Genomic DNA, 22,819 nt, shown 5'->3' with positions numbered 1-22,819 from the left:
ATTTAAAAAATAAAAAAACTAAAACCTCCTAAGGGAAAATGAAACTAGACCCTTTTAAACCCAGCTCTTACCACAGGTTTAGTTTGGGTCAAGTTGTGTCCCTGACATAACGACACATTGTAAAAAGGTGTCAGAACACAACTTACAAGCTCCCATCTTAGAGAAGCGTTGCTGCTACCACCTGGACAGCCCCTGCCGCCGAGCCCTTGTAGGAATCTTGCCAGTAGGTGGCGCCCTGGGACTACTGTTTTCATTACCGCAGCCAGACTCCAGGACTCCAGCCTGTCTCTGGACAAATTGTAAGAAGCAGAATTAAAGAAAAGGCCAATCAGTTGATTAGAAGGAAAAATAACCCTCTATGCAGACAACGTCAATTCATTTATTCACCAACTGTGGGAATGATGGTACATTTTATGTGCATTATTTACACATTCCCAACCGGGATGGAGCAGCCTGAGGTCAGATTCTTTCCGAGGACCTGGTATTTACCACTCTATTCTACACCGTGCATTCATCTACGCAGGGAATGCGCTTTTGAGCTTCTTCTTGGAGCACCTTCTCTGCTTAATGTTATCTGAGCCTGGACTGGCTTCCTATACTGAAAACAAAGACTGTTTCCTAGAGATTCCCAGAATTAAGAAAAACACCCTGAGGGGCTGGCCTGCAGCAGGGAGATACCCGCGTGACCTCTTATCACAGCTGCAGCCCTTCTTCTCCCATCACCACCGCTTGTGTTCCTTCCTGATCATGCTTCTCTCTCCTCAGCTCTACATGAAGGACCTTCTCAGTAACAGATTTGTCTGAGCTCACCTGCCAGGCCCACTATCGTTTTTGTCAAAAATAAACGATGTATCAGAATTCACATTTGCTACTGTCTGTGCCACAATCACCATCAACAACAGAAAAAAAAGGAGGGGCTCTTATCCCCTAAAAAAACACATCTTTTTAGCTCCAGGAGACCCAACGTGTATTAAATTTCAAATTATCTTAAAGAGGCAGAAAAGTCTTTGATGATTTTTTTTTTTGCACTAAAATATACATAATCTAAAATTTACCACCTTAGCCACCTTTTAAATTGAGGTATAGTTGATTTACAATGTGTTAGTTTCAGGTGTACAGAAAAGTGATTCAGTTGCATATATATGTATATATACTCTTTAAAAAAATTTTTTTTATATTAGGATAATGTTGATTAACAATGTTGTATTAGTTTCAGGTGTACAGCAAAGTGATTCGGTCACTTATATATATGTATATATATTCTTTTTCAGATTCTTTTTCATTATAGGTTATTAACAAGATATTGACTATAGTTCCCTGTGCTGTGAGTAGGTCTTTGTTATCTATTTTACATATAGTAGTGTATATATCTTAGCCATTTTTCAGTGTACAGCTCAGTGGCATTAAGCACATTCACACTGTTGTGCAACCGTCACCACCATCCATCTCCAGAACTTTCTCATCTTCTCAAACTGAAACTGTCCCCATTAGATACTAACTCCCTATTCTCTCTCCCCCCTCCCCCAGCCCCTGGCAGCCCATCCTACTTTCTGCTTCTCTGAATTTGGCTACTCTCAGTACTTCATATAAGTGGCATCGTGCAGGATATGTCTATTTGTAACATAATGTCCTCAAGGTTCGCTTGGGTGAATTCTTTAGATTGTATTGATTTGTTGATAACACACTATATTCCAGAGCTGTGCTGAAGGCTTCACATGGATTTTCTCATTTAACAAATTGTGAGGTAGGAGCTTGTTCTGTGGCAGTTTAACGGTGAAACGGAGACGTAAGCCTAAGAAGGGTTAAGTCACTTACTTAGATCCGCGGAGACACTAAATGCAGGCCTGACCCGTCACCCACGCTGGCCACCTCCTCACCATCTCACCGTCCACTTTGGCTCTCTGGCCTGCTTCTGCCAGGACTTCATCTTGCTTTGGCTCAGTCCTCAGCCAATGAAGGGAGTCTGGTAACAGCAAGATCACACGAGTTCCAACTCCCAGTTTGCCTCAAATTAAAAATGCATGTGTAGGGACTTCCCTGGTGGCGCAGTGGTTAAGAATCCACCTGCCAATGCAGGGGACACGGGTTCGAGCCCTGGTCTGGGAAGATCCCACATGCCGCGGAGCAACTAAGCCCGTGCGCCACAACTACTGAGCCTGCGCTCTAAAGCCCGTGAGCCACAGCTACTGAGCCCGTGTGCCACAACTACTGAAGCCTGCACACCTAGAGCCGGTGCTCCGCAAGAAGAGAAGCCCGCACACTGCAACCAGAGGAAGCCCACGCACTACAGCAAAGACACAACACAGCCAAAAATAAATAAATTAATTAATTAATTTTTAAAAATGCATGTGTAGGAAAGCAATTTGCCTTCCTGGTATCTTATTGAGAAAACTTCTGCATAAGCTCTGCTTGTGAAAAGTTAAGGGCTATAGTTGAAGGGAGCAGATACCTGAAATGTTTCAACTAAAAAAACTAAATAAAAATTTGTGCCTATTTAAGAATTTTCTCTATGTACTGCTAAAGGTCTCTTAAAAGAAAAATTATAATGAAGTCTGATATAATATATTCAGCAGCCAAAACATAAGAATCATAGCTTGTATGGTTAAACACAAATTACGAGGCTACAACTCTATATCAATTAACGTAAGAAAACAATAGCTTTATCGATACATAATTCATATACCATACAATTCGCCTGTTGATAGTGTACGATTGAGTGAATTAACTTTTTGCTTGGATGAAAATTGCCTGACCTCTGACCACCTTACATTTCTTTGATTTGACTGGGGAAGAGTCAAACGGGATTAATTGACCCCCAGAGTGCTTCAGTGGCCTGGCTTGCCAGGTTCCATGTCAGGAGTTTAGTTAGGGTTTTTTTGCTGGATGTTGCTTCTATATCCAAGACTATTTAACACCTTAACCTTCTGTGTCTTAAAGGTTCCTCTGTTAGTAGTGGGCTATTTGGAGTTCCTACTGTTATGCAGTAGATAACACAGAATAAAAGGTTAGGCTCCTGGTCTCTGCCCGAAATGCAGTCCTGTCAGTGGCAAGGCCCTTCCCACCGTGGTATCAGCATTTCCATGAGCACAGGAGTTTCCACTTGCAAATTCAGATGTCTATCTCTCCTGCAGCTCTCAGAGGAACTGAGAACCGCCAGGCTCCAGGCCCAGGCTGGGCGCCTTGGGTGAGGGAGACCGTCCACATGCAGAATAAGAGGAGAAGGTAGGTAAGGGTCACACAAAGAGGGAGGAGACCCCTTCTCCCTTAGTTTCTGCTCTGCCTTCTGTTCCCGCTAATCTGCTCACACGAGAGCCCGGGACCAGGGAGGGACTAAGGCTGGCGGGGAGGCGCTAGACAGACCTGGCCTCTTCCCCACCGCTCTGTTCTGAATTGCTGCATGGTCAGTGCTGGAATGAACCGAAGCTGAGGGAGCTGGTGGAGGGAGAAGGGGAAGAAGTGGACATTGGCTGTTAACCGGGTCTGCGGAAAACCGGCAGGGACAGGAAAGGGCTGTGTTTTTTTTGTTTTGTTTTAAATTATTTATTTTATTTATTTATTATTTTTTGGCTGCGTTGGGTCTTTGCTGCTGCGCGCGGGCCCCCTCTAGCTGTGGTGAGCGGGGGCCACTCCCCGCCGCGGCGCGTGGACCCCTCATTGCAGGGGCCCCTCCCGTTGTGGAGCACGGGCTCCAGGTGCACGGGCCTCAGCAGTTGTGGCACATGGGCTCAGTAGCTGTGGCTGGCGGGCTCCAGAGCGCAGACTCAGTAGTTGCGGCGCACGCGCTTAGTTGCTCCGCGGCATGTGGGATCCTCCTGGACCAGGGCTCGAACCCGCGTCGCCTGCATTGGCAGGCGGACTCCCAACCACTGCGCCACCAGGGAAGCCCGAAAGGGCTGTGTTGACTCTGGTGGCAGAAGGGAGAACAGAAGAACACTCCATGGCTGGTCCATTGCAGAGATTGTGCACAATGTTATATTGGCTGACACCTCTGCAGTGCTTTGTAACAGGAACACTTTGGTACATTAATTCACTTCATCTTTGCAAAAATCCCATGAGGTCAATACTCTTTTTAGCCCCGTTTTACAGACAAAGAAATTGAGGTGCAGAAAAGTTCGATAACTTGACAAATGCCAGTTGGTAGGTGGCAGAGCCTGGGCCAGAGCTCTCCCGGGTCCATGCCCTCCACACTGGGCTCTTTGCCCGAAACTGCAAACACACTACAGGATCCAGTGTGTTTTCACATACCTATGTGAGGTATACGACGTGCAAGTGTTAATCTTATATCTATACCTTTTTTCATATTTGAAGACATGGCCTGTAGTGGTGGTACTTCTGGCCCCAGATTTACCCCCTTTGAAAAGCAAATTTCATCAACTTCTTTTCTGTCAGTCCTTCAATCATGATCCTTTGGCCCAGGCAGTCAGGGTGAGACCTGGAATGGGAAACGTCAGAGAGTTAGGACAAAATCTGTGGCTGCTGATAGATTGTCACCTGCTTCTCACAGACTGTGCGGGCCAATGTGACTGATTTATTAATGCTAATGTGGTTGCCCTCTCATTGAATTTTTTTTTCTTTTTTTTTTTATTGGAGTATAATTGCTTCACAATGGTGTGTTAGTTTCTGCTTTATAACAAAGTGAATCAGCTATACATATACATATGTCCCCATATCTCCTCTCTCTTGCGTCTCCCTCCCACCCTCCCTATCCCACCCCTCTAGGTGGACACAAAGCACCAAGCTGATCTCCCTGTGCTATGAGGCTGCTTCCCACTAGCTATCTATTTTATGTTTGATAGTATGTATATGTCAATGTTACTCTCTCACTTCGTCCCAGCTTACCCTTCCCCCTCCCCGTGTCCTTAAGTCCATTCTCTACGTCTGCGTCTTTATTCCTCTCCTGCCCCTAGGTTCTTCAGAACCTTTTTTTTTTTTTTAGATTCCATATATATGTGTTAGCATACGGTATTTGTTTTTCTCTTTCTGACTTACTTCACTCTGTATGAGAGTATCTAGGTCCATCCACCTCACTACAAATAACTCAGTTTCGTTTCTTTTTATGGCTGAGTAATATTCCCTTGTATATATGTACCACATCTTCTTTATCCATTCATCTGTTGATGGCCACTTAGGTTGCTTCCATGTCCTGGCTATTGTAAATCCTCTCACTGAATTTTGATTCAGATGAAAGCCAATGTGGAGTTAGCATGGCTTTTGGAAATATGTTTGCATTTTCAGTTCTACAGGGAAATAGCAGCAATATCTTTAAATTTTAAAATTCTGACCCCTCCTTTTCTTTGACTTTATCTTCCACAGTATTTATTTCATTTTTTCTTTTAATTGAAGTATAGTTAATTTACAATGTTGTGTTAGTTTCAGGTGTACAGCAAAGTTATTCAGTTATATGTATATATGTATATTCTTTTTCATATTCTTTTCCATCATGGTTTGTCACAGGATATTGAATATAGTTCCCTGTGCTATACAGTAGGACCTTGTTGTTTATCCCATTCTATAGATAATAGTTTACATCTGCTGACCCCAAACTCCCAGTTTTTCCTTCCCCCACCCCCTCCCCCTTGGCAACCACAAATATCTATGTTCTCTGTGTCTTCTTCCACAGGATTTTTGTTTTGAGTATACATAAAAGGTATCAGGGTAAGAAATTTAATCTGTGTGGTCATCTGGTCAACTAATTCACCCCATGGTGTTTATTACGTGCCTCCTGAGGGCTCGATTCTCGGCACCCAGGACACAAGCAAACCAGACACACTGTCTCCAGGCTCATAGAATTCACTGTGGCTGAGAGGTGATATGAAACTAAATACAATAAGCAAGGTGATTTCAGATAAGGATAGATATATTCAGGAAGAAAATAACACATAACGGTGTCTGGGCGACAACCGAGAATGGGGCAGAATGATTCCTTAGACACTGCTTCTTGTTGAGTGAGAGTTTATTAGATACTTATTGTGTGAAGCATTTGAAATGCAGAGAAAGAGTAAAACATGCTACCTGTTCTCCACAGCAGTAGCAACAAGACGGGACATGGAATTTCAAGCGGGTCGACTTGTGACCTGCCTGGGTTACCAGGGAAAACTTCCCTGGGATAACATTGACATTAAAATGCTAATGGCACCAAAAGTCTATCCGGCTTGAATGCTGAGAGTGAATATGGGCCCTGCCGGCTTAGATGGTGGGAAGGGTTTGGTTGGACACCCTTACCCCTTTGCAAGACCTCTGCTCCCTGGATTAGACCTTAAGCCTGTGTTTGTTGATTGCACAAGTACTCTGGATCGGCTTCTCCCAGAGGCATTTAAACCATGCCAAGCTGGTGTTGCATAAAAAAACAAGCCTATGCATTCAGCAAATATAACCCGGCGAGCAGAGACGCGTCTCTCACTCACCCGGAGGGGAGCCCAGGTCCTGCTGCCGCCAGTGGAACACAGGCGATGGACATTGAGAAGGTCAACTCCATGGACTCTGGAGAATTTGTGGATGTGTTTGGGAATGTCGTCGAGAGATGTCCTCTGATTGCAGCCACCGTTCAGTCCCAGCGCCCGTTCTCTGACTTGGAAGATTTAGAGCAGCACTTTTTTGCCTTTACCGATGCTCTTCCACAGTCAGGTAAGGCTTTGGTGTTAGACACTGAGATTCTCAACAGAGGGATTTCAGATATGCTTATCAAAAAAAACTGGGGGGGGGGTCATGTGGCTTTTTTTTTAGTTTTTAATTTTAAAAAATTTTAATAGTTTTTAAAGGTTACTTTCCATTTAATTATTACAGAATATTGGCTGTGTTCCCCGTGTTGTACACTACATCCTTGATCCTATCTCACCCCCAATAGTTTGTACCTCCCCCCCACCCTATATTTCCCCCCAGTGGTAACCACTAGTTCGTTCTCTGACCTGTGAGTCGGCTTCTTTTTTGTCATCAAAATGTTTTTAGATATTTGAGCCCAGTTGCTTATCACTGGTATATATATTTAGCTCTCTTTGCTGTAAGGGTCAGTAAGTTCCTTCAGACTCTGTGAATGAGAATCAAGCCCTTGCAGCGTTTAGCGGACAGTGGAGTGAAAGAACGTTCCTTGGCTCAGGTAACGTGGCTGTTAAATATTAAAGCTACGGGGTCACCAGGAAAGAGGAGCAGACAGCGGTCTCCCCAGGCCTCGCGGCGGCTCAGGGGCCAAAGGTCAGGCTGGGGGCCCACCCTCTCGCCGTGTGTTCGCTTTGGGAATGTCCTGTATGCAACAGAGAAGACAGCGCCATATCAGACTATCTCAGGAGCCCAGGGGAAAGAGCAAACGGCTGACATTTTTACCAGAAAGGGCCGGTTTGGACCAGATGGCTGAGGAAAGTAAACTCCCTCAGATCAGCAACTCCCTGGGGGAGTGAGGGGGAAAAAGACAAAAATCTGAAGGACTCCCTCTGGAGAAAGGGAGAGAAATTGCTGATGTCCTTTGGGTAGAGAGAGAAAAGGAGGCACTTGTGGGTGTGGCGTGGGGAGATGAGGAGGTCTAGGGTCAGGCCAACCCCAGGTGACTCAGAAGGGCACACGGCCTCATGGGGTTCAGAGGCCGAATGTTAGCAGCCAAGGCTCCCTCCTGGGCTGTCTTCACGGTCCTTGGAGAAGCCTGGATGGGCTGAGGGGACCTCGAGGGGACGGACTGCCTTCACAGAGGGGCTTCCACAGGGATCTGGGCTGAGAGAGAAGCACTGTCCCTTCTTTTCCAGACACTGCTCAGCTGTGCGCCCAGGGCTTGGACACCCGGCATGGTTTCTAGCTGTCAGGGGATTCTCCCAAATAAGGAACTCATTTTAATTCCCTGTAGGCACATTCAGGGTGAGGGGAGGCCAGGGGGATAAAATCAAGCTGACAGGAATGTGGGCGCCCTGTTGATCCTCACCCATTTCTCAGGGCCTCTCGGAAGCTGAACCCTCAGCTGCCCCATTAGCCTCAGACACTAGGGAACCTCTGAATCCTGACCAGTGTAAGAATCCCACACCCCACCCCCCGTGGAGGGGATGTTGGGACTTGATAAAGGTTTGCTGAGTGAATGAATGAAATTGTTCCTAAGAGGATTTTGAAAGATGATCAGTCTTGGTATCACCCCTTCCCCACACATTTTAACTGGGGTGACCTTAGTGGCAGGTCAGTGGGACAAAATAACTGGAGGGAGTTTGGACCACCTGGGTGTTTGTTTGCTTCTACACTGGACACAGGTCTTTGGTGGGACCTCCCTGCTGGTCGAACCTGCCTCTCAGCCCTAGGATGGCGTCCACACTTGCCTCAGGCAGCTGGGAGCACAGCCTGTCTCTAATCACCTTGCCCCGTATCTAATCATCTTCATGGCATTAGACAGCTGACACTAGCAGTAGAAATAATAATAACAATCACTAGAATGCATTTAACCCTTACTCTTGCTGTTTCAGGCACCTTTCCAAACACCTCGCATTTGTTAACTCATTTAATCCTCATAATAATCCTATAAAACAAGGATTATCATTATTATCCCCCTTTTACAGATAAGAAAACTCAGGCACAGAGAGATTAAATAACTTGATCAAGGACACAGCTAGAAAGTGGCAGAACTGGGATTTAAACCCTGACACTCAACCCAACAGCTTTTGAAGGATTTTCCAGAGAATCAAAAGCAAAATCTAGAAACAGTTTCTAGGGCTTGTATTTATTCATTCACTGATTTATTCAATTAACATTAATGCTTGATGTCCCAGGCTTTTTTTTTCTTTTTATCCTTTTTTTTCCCCGCCCCCGGCCATGCTGCGAGACTTGTGGGATCCCAGTTCCCCAACCAGGGATTGAACCACGGCCAGGGCAGTGAAAGCGCCAAATCCTAACCACTAGATCACCAGGACACTCTCTGGTTTTTTAAATAATCAAGCAAAATGGGATTCACTGCATAGTCTAGCTTTACTCCTGGAATAGTAAGCAACAAACTGGGTGTAAGAGTCTTTGAATCCTAAAACTAAAAGGGACCTTAAAGAGATGTTCAGGATATGATGATCTAACTGGTAAAGGACTTGTTTTAGATGATCTAAGAGAACCCTCTACCATTAAAAGAAAACTGGAAATCCTGTTTCTAGAGGAAACTAAGGTTCACAATCCATTTAGGAGACGCTATGATGATTATTGACCAGTAGGTGGCAGTCCAGGACTAATATTTAGCTCCAGCACTAATTGGCAAAGTGCCCTTTCAAGCCAATCAATTCCTAATTCCCAAGCCAGAGGAATGACGTAGTAAAGGGAAGAAAGTACACACACACACACACACACACACACACACACACACACACACACACACGGCTAATGACGAACTGATTCAATACTTGTGTTAAAAATCAAAGAGTAATAACACCATCATAACAGAGTTAATCATGCACCTCTTTGTGGCATTTCAGAATTGCAATAATGCCATAATTCGTTATTTAATACTTATTTCAGAACACAGTTGTTGGAAGAATCAAAGAGTTGGATACTAATAATTTCCTTAAATGTAGGCGATAAGGTATTTAGACGAGGCTATCAAAATGTGTTTGTTCGGTCAAAGAATACATAACACTCCTTCCCCAGAATAATGTGTCAGTCAATAAACACTTGCTGAATGCCTGCTATGCCCAAGGAATTGTCCCAGGCACTGGGAATAGAGCCTTGAACAAGACAAGTCCCTGCCTTCAGTGAGCTTACATTCTAGTGAAGTGACACCGGATTAACATAAATTAATAAGATCATTTCAATTCTAGAAACTATTAGAAGAAAATTTGTAATAGGGTGGAAAATGTGTAATAAAAGAGGTCTTTCTTAGGAAGTGATATTTGAGTTTAAAACCAAAAGTTGAGAGGGAAGCTGTTGAAGATCTAGGACAAGCCCACCCTAATACAAGGAACTTGAGACTTTTGACATTTGGGGGGCACAGAAAGACCAAGGTGGTTGGAGAATGGTGGAGAGTGGAGGGACAGGAGGAAAGAGGGGTCAGGCAGAGGGACCGCGTAGCAGTAAAAGTGAGAGGTGATGGTTGGGTGAACTAGGGTTGGAGCAGGAGAGATGAAGAGATGTGGCTGGATTCTCAGGATACATTTTAGTTAGAGCCAACAGGTGTTTTTGATGGATTTGTTGGGGGAAGGCAGGTCAGAAACAAAGAGAAATTAAGGATAAGTCCTACGTTTTTTGTTTTTGTTTTTGTTTTTTTTAAAGAACAGGCAGTTGTATACAAAGATAGATGCTTATTTGTGCCTGGCAGTTAAACCTCCTCACGTGTTAACTCTTTTTTTTTTTAAATTAATTAACTTATTTATTTATTTATTTATGGCTGTGTTGGGTCTTCGCTTCTGTGCAAGGGCTCTCCCCAGTTGCGGCAAGCGGGGGCCACTCTTCATCGCGGTGCGCGGGTCTCTCACTTTCGCGGCCTCTCCCGTTGCGGAGCACAGGCTCCAGACGCGCAGGCTCAGCAGTTGTGGCACACGGGCCTAGTCGCTCCGTGGCATGTGGGATCTTCCCAGACCAGGGCTCGAACCCGTGTCCCCTGCATTGGCAGGCAGATTCTCAACCACTGCGCCACCAGGGAAGCCCAAGTCCTACGTTTTTAATCTGAGCAAATGAGTGGGTGGTGGTCTGTTTTCTACAATGAGGAGGAGTTCGGAATTGAGAGGACAGGATGGAGGATGGGAGCTTGGTAAGTCTGAGATGCCTAGTAATCATCCAGATTAAAATATTGAGCGTTCAGTTGGCTCATAACAAAGGAACTCAGTGGAAAGCTGTGGACTAGACTAGATCTGGGTGTCGTGAAAGAATTGATGGCATTTAAAGCTATGGGACTAGATAAGAACACCTGGGACATCCGTGTGAATGCAGAAGGGAAGAGATGTGAGTACTGAGTCCTGGGGTACTTCGGTGTTAGTGATCTGGCAGAGCAAGGACCAGTGATGAGAGTAGGTAAGCGATGGTCATCTTCCAAGGAGAGAGGGCCAACCATGTGACATGCTCCCAAGAGGCTGAGAGAGGACAGAGCACTGGTCACTGGCTTGAGCAAGCCGTCCATCATCTGTGACCTGATGAGTACAGATTGGTTGGTGGGTGGGGCTGGAAGCTTGATGGGGTGAAGGGAGGCGAGGAAGTGGAGAAGCTGAGGAGACAGTGCCTTCGAGGAGTTTTGCTGTAAGGAGGAGCAGAGACGCAGGGAGGAACTAGAGGACAACGGGGCATCAAGGGAGGGCTTTACTTTTGTTTATGGAGTGAGTGGTTCTAGGGAGTGTTTGTGTGCCGATCAAGACAAGGCAGCGGTGGGACTGATGTTTGAAATTGTAACCTTTGAGATGGAAGGAGGGGCTAGCTCCAAGAACACAAGTGGAGAGGTTGGTCCAGATGATCCAATGCAGCAGGAGGGAGAACACACCAGCTGGTACAGTGTGGGGGTCCTGCGGGACTGTGAAAGGCTTCCAGGCCAGCCACCTACTCTTCAGTGGCCGCCACTGTCTGCCCTGTTCTCCTCCTGTTGAAGCAAGGAGCGTCAGCTCTGTGCCGGGAACTCTTCGAGGTGCACAGATTCATGGTTTGTGGTCACAGCAAATAATGCATGTCCACACCTGCATCTCCAGACGTGGCACGCCAATGGCAGAGGCAGTACTCTCTCAGACTTTAGGAGGGACTGAAGAAAAGGCAGCACTGAAAGGCCGTGAAGCACGGGCCACTGACCAAACCCGGCTAGGCTTGGGCATTCCAGGTGGGAGGACCACAGGACCGAGGCAGCGAGGTGGCAAGTACCCAGGTGAGGTCTCCAGCCTCCTACTAGGGTTTAAGGCTACGGCTGGGAGTGCCTGGGGGATGCAGCGCTGGGAGGGGACCAGGGCTGTGCCGCAGGCCAGTGAGGCTGTGCCAGTGCCCTCCTGGGCAGGACTCAGGGGTCAGTGATTTGGGGCAATAAAGATGGAGTCTTTGGCTGAATGAGGTCAGGTTCTATTTCTGCGGAGCTACCGCTCCCTGCCTGACTCCCACCATCTCCTTTTATCTGCAGCTGAGGGCTGTGTGTGTGTGTGTGTGTGTGTGTAAATCCTCTTTTCTAGTCTCTTTTCTTCTTCTCTTGGCTCTGTCTTCCCAGCCTCCTTTCTTTCCTCTTCCCCCTCTTCTCCCGCAAACAGTGGAAAACACATGCTCAATCCTGGGCAAACATTAACCCCAGGTGACGTTTTCAAGAGGGGAGACAAGCCCAGCGGAGTGAGAAGCGGGGTGCCAGGGCCGGGGTGAGGGCGGCCCTGCCCCACGCTGGAAAGGAGGGTCTGGTAGGGGCGACCAGGGGACAGACCCCACCCCTGCCAGGCCCTCCCGCCGATAACTCCGTCCTCCACGCTGGAGCTGGACCTCTGCAGAGTAAGAAACAGGGGGAAGGGAAGCCGAGAGAGGGAGGCCTGTGAGAAGGCGGGGTCTCGGGCCCCTCACCTCCTCACCTCGAGGCGTCTTTGAAAACCTGAATAAGTAAGGAGGAGGCGCAGGGCGGGCCTGCGGTTCCGGCCTGGGAGCCGCCCAGCACTCGGCTGCCCAGGACCCCGCCGCCGCCCATTTTCGCGGTCCCAGCTGGGTGGGTTTGGATCGGATTCGGGTGCCGCTTGGCCTCAGGCCTGGGAAGCAGCCCGGCACAGCCACCTCCCGGCCCAGGGCTGGGGGCCCCCAGGCAGGGAATTTATCACTTACATTTTCGCACCACCCGGATCCGCTGGACGTGGGAAGTGGGAACCAACCACTTCACCTTTGCAGCGCCCCAGGGACAGGGCCCAGGAGAGGGGTTCTAAAACGGCGGTGTTACAGAGATGGGATTATTGGTGACATGAGTTTCGTTTTCGACTCCCCTTAACCTTGAAGGGGCAGCCAGTGCCCCGAAGCCAGTGGTTTTGAGCCCAGGATCCCGGGCAGGCAGCTCCTGGCCCAGTGACCTTGGAAAGGTCACCTACCCCTTTCCGAGTCTCCCTTGAATCCTCTCTTCATTGTAGATGTTCCCCCCGGTTCTCCCACCTCTCAGGACATTGGTCCACGATTAGATGGCGCAATCCCAATCATCCTTTAACTGGGCAGAAACTATAAGATTTAAGCAGGGGAAGTTTATACCATAATTAAAGGGGGGGTTAATGATCTCCTTTTCTAGTGGAGCCCCAAGCCTGTCCCTAGCCCCAGGGTCAGATGCTTCCAGTCACATCACAGCCCAGTTGCACTGAGTTTACTAGGACACATAATATGGCTGTTTATTGAACATTTGCTAGCATTAGGTGCTGTCTGGGTAAATGAATTGTCTCTAATCCTCACCACTGCCCAGCAAGTTAGGTGTCATCAGTCCCCCTGTACAGATCCGGCTCCCCGCCTACCATACCTGAAACCTTGCCCAGCCCCAAGAATTCTAATTCTCTCTTTAGAGAGCTAAGCAAAATGATTGACCAGGGCTCAGGAAAGCCCCGGTGGATTAGGACTTGAAATCCCAGGTATCACGCCAGGTGTTTCCAGTTTTAGGCCAATGTTAGGAGATTAGGAGAAGCTCTCTTCCGTGGAAACTTTATTCTCTGAGAGCTCTTTGAGATTTACAGTGGGAGAAGGGAAATGAGCCTCAGAAACGGTGCGTGATGAGTGCGTGCTATTTTCCTACAAGGAGGAAAGCCTCTTTCATTCAAAGGGCCGTAGAATTCGGCTGGAAATGGGTTTCTTTGCAGTCAGTCATCTGCAAAGGTCTTGGGATGCCTGATTCCAGAAGCCCAGAACTCACACTTAGGGTCACAATTCCTGGGCATTTATTCGCCAAGCCCCACGGATGTTATTCCCATGGACCGTCCCCGCCCTTCTCCTTTGGAACAGAGTGAAACCCATTCCGTGGCTTTTGCAGGAAGTCTTCAGGCCCTTGTGTCCGGCCCTCTGCGACATCAAAGCCCCCCTGAGAGCAAAGGACTTTGAAAAGATACGAAACGCTCGGGCTCCCTTATCGCGTCCCTGCTCCCTCCCGAGCAAGTCGTAAATTCCGAGCCTCTGCGGCCTCTCCCCACCGCTCTTCTTGCTCCAAGGTCTCAAAGGACAAACTTGTCACTTCCCGCCCCGCCCCTGGGTCCTGGCCGAGGCCGAATGAAGCGGGGATGGAGGGGCGCGAGGTTTGGGATGGGTTGGAGGGACGGGTGCGGGGGGCGCCCTAGCCTCCCGACACCCCCAGTTGCCCCTCCTCACGTCCTGGGACCCTGCTTCCCTCGGATACCCCTCGGGGCGCGGTACCGCGCTCCCGCCGCGTGTCTGTGCTTCTCCGCAGGCCAGGAGGGCGTCCTGCGCTGCCACCCGGACCTGGCGGGCCGCGAGCTGCAGCGGGGCGAGCTCAGCGCCGAGTCGCAGCGGGAACAGAGCGCCGCGGGCCTCACGAGCCTGGGCGCGGCCGAGCGGCTCTGGCTGGCCGAGCTCAACGCGCAGTACCGCGCGCGCTTCGCCTTCCCCTTCGTGCCCGCCGCGCGCCTCAGCGACCGGGCGGCGGTGCCCCGCGAGCGGGCGCGCCGGCTGCACTGCCCACCGGCGCAGGAGCTGAGCACCGCACTGGGGGAGGTGAAGAAGATCGGCCGCCGGCGTCTCGCCGACCTCCTCGGGAGCCACGCCGCCGAGCCGTAGCGGCCGCGCCAGCCAGGGACCCGGGACGCACGTCGTGACGCGCGGGGGCCGCGGGCGCGCGCGCTGCGCTTGGAACAGCGTCCACACCCGCGCACAAAGGCCGGGGAGAACCGAGGCAGTCGCACGAATAATAAGCCCTTTTGTCCACCTACCCGCATGCTCACGCTTTGCCAAAATAGATAGTTTCGTGCTTTGCGCCCCCCTCTCCCCGCGCCGCCCCCGATTTATCCAGCTCGCTGCTCCAATTCTTCACTCCCTTAGCGGCCCGCTGACACCACCAGCTTTTGCGGATTCCAGGGCGCTAATCCAGCTCTCTCTGGCTCCCCACCCTCTCCTGCCAAACCCCAGGCGCAAAGCAAAACGGACGGAAAAGGAAGCGTTTACTCCGCAGCGGTTTGTCTGTTTCTTTTTTTTTCTCCCACCTTAGTTGCTGCACACGACATTTAATGTGAGTGGAAGCGTCTCTCTGGAGCTTCTGGAGTCCACAGGAGCCAGAGCTGGGACAGCAAAGCGCCGGGGAAGCAGCGTGCGGGGGGGACGGCGAGCAGGACAGAGCCCCGCAGGGGCCGGCGTTGCGGAGGCGCCCCTTGGATCAGAGAAGGCTGGGAGCGGGGGCTCTCTAGGATGGACGGGCCTGAAGGTCAGGGCCAGCGGCCTCCCGTCTCTCCCGAAGGTGGGCCCAGGAGAGCTGGTTTGTCAGAGTCCCTGGAAACCATAAGTCATTAAACATAATTTTTAAAATTATTGACTAACACTCATTGAGTAGTGCTGGATATCCGTCCGCCCCCCATGAAGATGGGACCCCATAGCACTGATAAAGCGGTTGATGAGGGAAGATCTGTGCCCATAGAAAGCTTTCTGGCCAAAGGAGGCCAGACTGGGCAGCTCTGCACTGGTGGCCAGAAAGTCCACTCACACAGGAGGAGCCCACCACGTTTCTCCCCTGCCCCCCAGCCAGCCAGCCAGCCATTTGCACTGGAAGGTCTAACGAACCCTGACAAATACTCCTTAGGCTTCTGTTGGCAAAGGAGAAACAAGCCATACCGTCCTCCTCACCGCAGACGGGGTAAGATGTGGAGGCAGAGTTGGCCCTTTTGAAGACAAGAACCTCCATTAGTGACCAGCCCGGATCTGAGGGACAACAGCAGCAAGAAAACCTTTCTATAAAAAGCGGTGTGGCCACACCCTTGGTTGGGGGCTCAATTCCACAGAGAGAAGCCACGGTGGTAGCACAGGAATTTTAATCACGGAAGCCCACCTCCCTTTGCCATCTTACAGGTGTTGCCCGCTAGTGGTGAGGGTGAAGGCCAGAGGCTGGTCAGCGTGGTAGGTAGGGGAGACAGGAAGTGAGCTGTGACCCCACCGAACCTGTAGAACAACTCCAGGGCTTCCCCTGCCAAGGGCCGGCGGGTGCCAGAGCCTGCCATGGATTTAGGAGCACCAGGTGCACATCACAAAGGACCTGGATGCAAAGTTGGGGCCCTTGGGCCTGGGGCTAGACGCTGGCCTCCCTCCAGCCAGGGTGACTTGGGGGCTTTCCTGACACACGTGAGAAACCTGCTGCTTGGTGAAGAGGGTTTTCTGGTCCAGGATACAAGTGCCAAGGGCTGGGCCTGAGACTGAGAATAATACACTGTATTGAAGGTACCTTACCCAACCCTGGGGTGAGTCCAGCTCTTAGATAGATGGAGCCCAAAATGCAGAGTCTGAGCTCTTTATGTAAATATGCTCAAGCTAAGATAGGCAGGGCTCTCCAAGGCAAGATTCTCAGCCGTATTTTTAGAACGAGAGGGGATGCGATCTGGCCCTCTCAGGCACGATGTGTCTCCAGTTACACAGTTACCTTTCAAGGGCTCAAAGCTTCTCGGTGAAATTGTTTATTTCTGCAGGAGGGGATCCGGGTGGGGGAAGACGCTAGATCCGCCCCTTCAAAGGAGCTGGGGGAGTAGGGGGAGTGCCTCTTCCAAAGCCCCGAGCGCTCGCAACCGCGCGGGTGGGAGGGCGCGGGACGCAGACGTAGGCGCCGGCGGGGAAGACCCCGGCAAAAGCCCCCGGGGGCTGCTGCTTTCTTCTCGGTAGGAGCAGAGAGGGCAGGCCGGCCCTCCTGCGGGCGGGTAACCTGAGGCTGCAGAGGTCTGGCAGGGCAGTTTGTTTCCTGCCACATCTTTGCTCAAACAGTGACTCGTCCTGGGCTTGTGCCGGCCTCGGAGATGTCTTCTGGTTTCCGCGCTCCGGTGCGCAAGACGCGGGAGACAAACCCCGACGAGCGGGGACCGCGACCGCGGACTCGGACCTCAGCGTGCGCACCAGCCTGGGCGGCGGGGTGGCCCGGAGCGCGCCCAGAGATGTCTGGGGAGGGGGCGCAGAAGCGGTGGTGTGGATTCCAGGGTGAATAATTAATACTTTTACTTACTAATTCGTTATGAAAGCACGATGGCAACTCTAAGAAAAGTTGGAGAGCAAGGAGCTGATTTCAGCTCCTTTCAACCCCTCCACGCACGCTGCCTTCCGAGATGGGGGGCTGCTTCGCCGACTTTCACTCCCCCTTAAAATGTCCAAGGCCAGCCGGCGAGCAGGGGGCCCCCCGGAGAGCGCCCCCGCTGGGAATTCCCGAGCTCAGTCCCACTCACCTGTGTTACCGGGTACCTGAATGGGGGCCTCCTTTTCGTCACCCAGACAGGTACGCTTTAGAGTCTGGGTGTCCAAAGATGTGCACGGACACGGGTGCGGGAAGAAAGACAACCCAATTCTTGGCATAACCTTTCGTCATTTTAAATTTGACACATTGCCAGAGTTCAGCCACAGGATACGGGTTCCGATTCAAAAATAAAGACGAGCTCTTTTTCAGAAAGTATTTACTGTGGGACAGGAGTGGATGGATACCTTCGTTGGCAATTGGAGAAAAATCTGGATGGAATCAATGGAAAACTCCCCATTCAATAAACTAATAAACCGCAGTTAGCAGGTGCCTGTGAAGGGGAGAAATAAATAGGACGCCAAAAGCAGTCAGAAGTGTCACAACAGCTGAACCTGGTTGTTCTGCGACTCTTTGGTGTGAGCGGTGGGGAGTTTGGGTTCCGGCAAGGAGGCCAGTTGGTTTGGGGTTGAGGAGGCAGTGTTTCTAGGGTGACACCAGCAGCTCTATAGTAATTTACACCTTTACAGAGTGCTCTGAGTTACAAAGAGTGCACCTACGGTAGCTCACTTAAGGTTCGTGACTGGGACAGCTAGCTGTGTGACCTTGGGAACGTCACCCAACCTCTCTGGGCCTCAGAGTTCTCCTTTGTAAAATGGAAGGGCTACAGACACTAAGTCCTCTGTCCCCCCTCTTGGGAGAGTAACTTCCCAATGGGCTCAGTGACTCAAGGAGAGCTGAACCTTTATCTGAGCCACTTCCTTCAGCCACATAAAGCCTACTGTGTAGGAGTTCCTAGGAACATGTTTTCATATGACAAACAAAGGTCACTCTAGGCACGAGACATTGGGGAGTGAACAAACGGTAACTCCACGTCAAAGCCACGTGAGAACATTTAGGTGTTGCTGGCCTGGGGGCCTCTCCTCCCAGCATCAAGGGTTTCCCTCTGGGGTGAGATCCCAAGTGCTCCGTCTCAGGGCTTTAAATCATGCTCTGTGCTCATGCATCACACAGAACTAGAGTGTGTTATACAACATCCACACTGTGTCCCGAGACTGATTTTAGAGGGGGAAAGAAAAAAAAAAAGGAGAAAATGTGCAACCACTATGTATTCACATAACTTTCAGCCAGTGAGCAAAACCAGATTTCTGCACCCAAAAGTCAGCCCCTTTCCTGAGGCTTTTTATTTTCCTAGACCTCCTGGCTTTGAGAGGAGAAAAAAAAAAAAATGTGTTCCTTGCCCTGCATGAGAAAGCTTGCTGTTTTCTCCTCTCTCCTGCACCCTGAGTGTTAAAACTCTAGTCTACCAATGACCTGCCACAATTTCTGGGACTTTTCCTCCGGCAGAGAGGCCCAGACTCAGTTTGCTTGGGGGAAAACATTCTTGACTCCGCTGGGTGGGAACACATCTGCTCCTGTGAATGAAGCCTGGACAGCTGTGGGCAGCTGTGGCCCCTCCCTGCTGTTCAGGATGAACGTGTTTGGCTCCTTTGTGACCTGATGGGGCTGAGCAGGCAGTGGACTCTGGGGAGGCCTACAGAAAGGACACTGTGATGGATTTCCTTCCCAGAGATGTTAGCGGAGCGGGCTGTGGCGTGGCAGGGCAGGGTGTGTTGGGGTCAAACCACCCATTATAGAGCCTTCCTTTGTGTGAGGGGATTGCCGACTGAGAGCGATGGCCCAAGAACTCCCTGACTCCAAATTAAGTAGAGATTGAGTCGTTTTTCCACATCAGTGTAGACTGCCAAGGTGAACAATTTTATCAGACCACACTCTCTTCCTTCTCACTCTTCCTTAATTATCCTGGGAATTCAGGTCAATGCAGGGTGAAGGCTTCCTGTGCAGGGGAGGAGAGGGAGTCTGCAAGGGCTGCGTTATTTGGATAATTTCCTTGACCTAAAAGGGGCTTCAGAAAGTAGGCTTCCATGTTAAGGTGGATACAGACAGCCTGCCCTATCAGGGTTACAAGGGTCACAGGTGCCCCAGTTCCAGGAGCCACAAATATGGGGAAAAGCAGGGTCCCCCAAGCTGGAGCAAACACTGGGGACCTTTGAGCAGGGAGGGAGCCCTGTCAATGATCTGTGGATTCAAGGAGTGTCTCATCTGCCGGGAGGAGCAACCCGCCCCTTCCGGTGCCTCCTGCCCCCACCCCCCTCTGTGCCCCTGCCCTTGCCAGCGGCCGGGGTCCTGGAAGCTCCGACCCTCTCCGAGGAATGTGGAGTGGCCGCTACACTGTCAGTAACAAAGAGACGGCCTTTTGATAACCCGAGTCGTGGCTGCCCCTGGAGTCTTCCGGACCCTTTATTTACCTGGGTCTCTTTCTCCCCACCCTCTCCTGCCCTAAATAGCCTGCTCAGGCTCTGGCTCCATGGGGTCACAGCTTCAGCCCCAGCTCAACCCCACCCCCAAGCGTCCCAAATAAGTTTGCCTCTCTCCAGAGCAATTCACTGAAGCTGCTCTGGAGCCGGAGGTACGGGCTGGAGCAGAGCCCTGAGCATGGAGTTGGGGACAACCGTCCAAGGTGGTTCTCAGCTTCGGCCAAAAGGCTCTGAGAAAGCTACCACGCTCCTTGGGTCTCCGCTGGGGGCCCTGCTGCCAGTGGCACCTGCATCCTTCCAGGCCCCCACCCCTGCACCCCGAGGCTGGAGGAGCTGCCTCCCCTCCCCCATCTAGAGCAGGTTTCCAGAGAATAGGCACGTCACAAAGAGCTGTCAGAGGCTAAGCCGTGGGGATGAAAAGACACCTTGGCTCCCTTTCCATCAGCCACCTTCCACCCCTCTCTGACTGCTCCCGCCACCCTGCCCCTGCAGGAACCTAGATGGGCCCTCTCCTGGCTGAGAGGGCAACCCAGATGTGAGGGGACATTTCCACTCCAAGGAGCTTGTCCAAGGACATTGTTGTTGGCTCCTTTTCCCTCACCCACAGCCCAGGGCCCAGGACCATGGGTGGGACCATGCTACTGCCATGGGGGCCCATTTTTCCACGAAGGAAACCAATCAGTGTCCTTTCTCCAGCCCTCACACCCCACACCCCCAAGTGAGCGTGCGCCTCACTGAGATCTGGCCAGCTCCAGGGCCTGGCGTGACCCCTGGGGACAGATCAACCCTGGCCGCTCCCAAAGCATTTGGGCAGGCAGGCCAGAGCCCTTTCTCCAGGGCAGAGCACAGAGACACAGCTGGAAAACCGGGACAATTAGCCAGCGGCCGGCGGCCGGGCCATAAAAACGCAGGAAGCGGCCACCGCAGGGCGGAGGGGATGGCTGTCCCCAATAAAGTGATTGTTCCAAAGAATGCCCACATTCCGAAGACACAGGCTCAAGCCTGGGCCTTGGCTTCCAGAGCTGGAGGCTTGGGAGGGGGCTGTGAGGGGCGGAAAGAGGGATTGTGTCTCCCAGGAAGAGGAGGAAGATGTTTGCTAGATCAAAAGTCCGCAGTGCCCACCACTTAACCTCCCATATCCCCGCCCATCAGGACTGCAGACGCCCGCCCCCCTTGCATCCCTCCTCCCCATTCAGTGATTTGGATTCTGTGTTGGGGTTTGCAATTTGTTTCCTATTTTATTTCTCAAGAGGTCTGATGACACCCAGCTGCCCGGGCCAGGCCCTGGAGGTCCACAAGGATGATCTGCTCCAGTCTCCATCAGTTGAGTGGCCAGTTCGCTCCCCCCACCCCGACCCCAGTTTTAACCTTCTTCCTTAGGAAACACAGAGGACAGGGGACACCAGCAAGTAGGAGATCCCAGGGCCTGATCCTGCTTGGGCCTGGTTTCTCTGCACCCTGAGGCGGGGTGGGCGTCATCTGTAAAATGGAGAAGATGACTACGCCCGCTTTATTCCCGATCCAGGGAGATGAGAGGATCTAGGGAGATAAAGGACACTGGAAAGAGCTCCAGAAATGACAAGAGGAAGTGACAAATGCCAGAGAACGCTCGGCGGTGAGAACCGACAAGGGCAGATCTGCAGGAGAGGGGTTGCACCCCGCTGGTTCCCAGAGCGCTCAAAGACACCCAGCCTGCCTGCCCAGCCCGCCACCCCGGCCGCTGCGACTCTCAAATCCGAGTCTGGCAGCGTCGTCTGGGCTCGGAGAGAAGGCAGACGGCGACCGCCGGCCCACTCCCTGAGGTCGCCAAACTGAGATGGGCGCCCGAGGGAGCAAGTCTGGTTGCCCTGAGCTCCCATCCGTCGTGGCAGGCCCCGAGCCAGGCCGCGCAGTACAGGTCCCCAGAGCCACCACTTCCAGCCCCTGCCCCTGGGACACAGCACTTCAAAAACCAAGGAGGATCCTTTCTCAAACCTTCCCCACTCGGGGCTTTTCAGGAGCAATCGTTAGTGATGCCCCGGGGTTCCCTTCCCATCCCCTGAAGATGAAAAACAATTTTCTCCGGAGAAATGTTTTACTTTGCAAATGAGAAAGTGATTTTAAGCCATAGGTATGATGTATGACATAAATACTAGGTACATATTAACAGAAATTCTAGACTCCCTGTTCCTTGATTTTTAACCACGTATTTAACTAAACATAAACTGTAACTTGCTTAATTTTCACAAACGACAAACGCACCAGCACCCTGCTCAAGAAACAGAACGTTACCAGATCTCTAGCAAAAACCCTCCTGCTCCCCTCCATTGCCGCCCTCCACTAGCCTGACTTCTACCACCCCTTTCTTGGTTTGCAGTTAAGACTTTTGAATCTTGAGTGTAAATGCTTTTTAAAATTTTTAATTGCTTTAAGAACTTCCCTGGCGGTCCAGTGGTTGAGAATTCCCCTTCCATTGGTGGGGGGGGGGGAGGCTGGGGGGCGGGTGGGTTCCATCCCTGGTCGGGGAGCTGAGAATCCCACCTGCCTCGCGGCCAAGAGACCGGGACATGGGACAGAAGTGGTATTGTAGCAAGTTCAATAAAGACTTTAAAGATGGTCCACATCAACAACAACAAAAATCTAAAAAAAAATTTAATTGCTTTAACTTGAATCCCAAATGTGAGACGAACTCGGAGATGCAACCTGCAGCTAGGGTCTTAATTTATCTCGTGTGGAGGGCCAGCGGTTTCCTTGGGGAAGAAAATAAATGATCAGAGGTGACAGTTGTTCGGGGCGCGCAGTCGTTCTGGCCAGGGGCGCAGAGTGGAAAGGAACCGGCCCATTTCTCCTGGCTCGCCTCGTCACCTCCCGGGTTGGCCAGAAACGTTGTCATCAAAGCAATGGCTTCCCTTTTCTTTACTCTTTGGGATGGAAGGAGCTTCTTGACCACCACCACCCACCCCCTTCCCTGCAAATGCAGAAACACGACTCCTTAGTCTCTAAACCCAGATACCCACCAAGATAGCTCTTTCCCCCTCTCTTTTGCAAGTCTCTTGATTTCATTCTTTGAACCTGTGATTGGAGGTTAAAGTGCACCAGGTTGGAAGGAGGAAGCTCTTAACAATAAAGGTTTGAATATTTAGCTGTGATGGGTCGCTGCCCTCTCGCGAGCTCCCCCCCCCCTTATCTTTTAAAATGCAAATCGTGTTTCGGGGGGTTGTGCGCCGGGTGCGCGCTGCGCCTCGACGTCTCCAGC

The 22,819-nt window shown here is 50.9% G+C and overlaps 1 protein-coding gene across 1 annotated transcript; it reads left to right on the top strand.

The window, feature by feature from the left end:
* Positions 1-6,315: 6,315 nt before the first annotated feature.
* On the top strand, positions 6,316-15,701 carry URAD (ureidoimidazoline (2-oxo-4-hydroxy-4-carboxy-5-) decarboxylase). Its single transcript, XM_082365147.1, has 2 exons — positions 6,316-6,624; positions 14,285-15,701. Exons 1-2 carry the CDS (start codon positions 6,321-6,323, stop codon positions 14,629-14,631), a joined length of 651 nt encoding a protein of 216 aa, XP_082221273.1. The 5' UTR covers positions 6,316-6,320; the 3' UTR covers positions 14,632-15,701.
* Positions 15,702-22,819: the final 7,118 nt, after the last annotated feature.

The sequence above is a fragment of the Balaenoptera borealis genome, assembly GCF_965194805.1.
Source record: "Balaenoptera borealis genome assembly, chromosome: 18".
NCBI lineage: Eukaryota > Metazoa > Chordata > Mammalia > Artiodactyla > Balaenopteridae > Balaenoptera > Balaenoptera borealis.
This window is presented reverse-complemented; position numbering and strand designations above follow the sequence as displayed.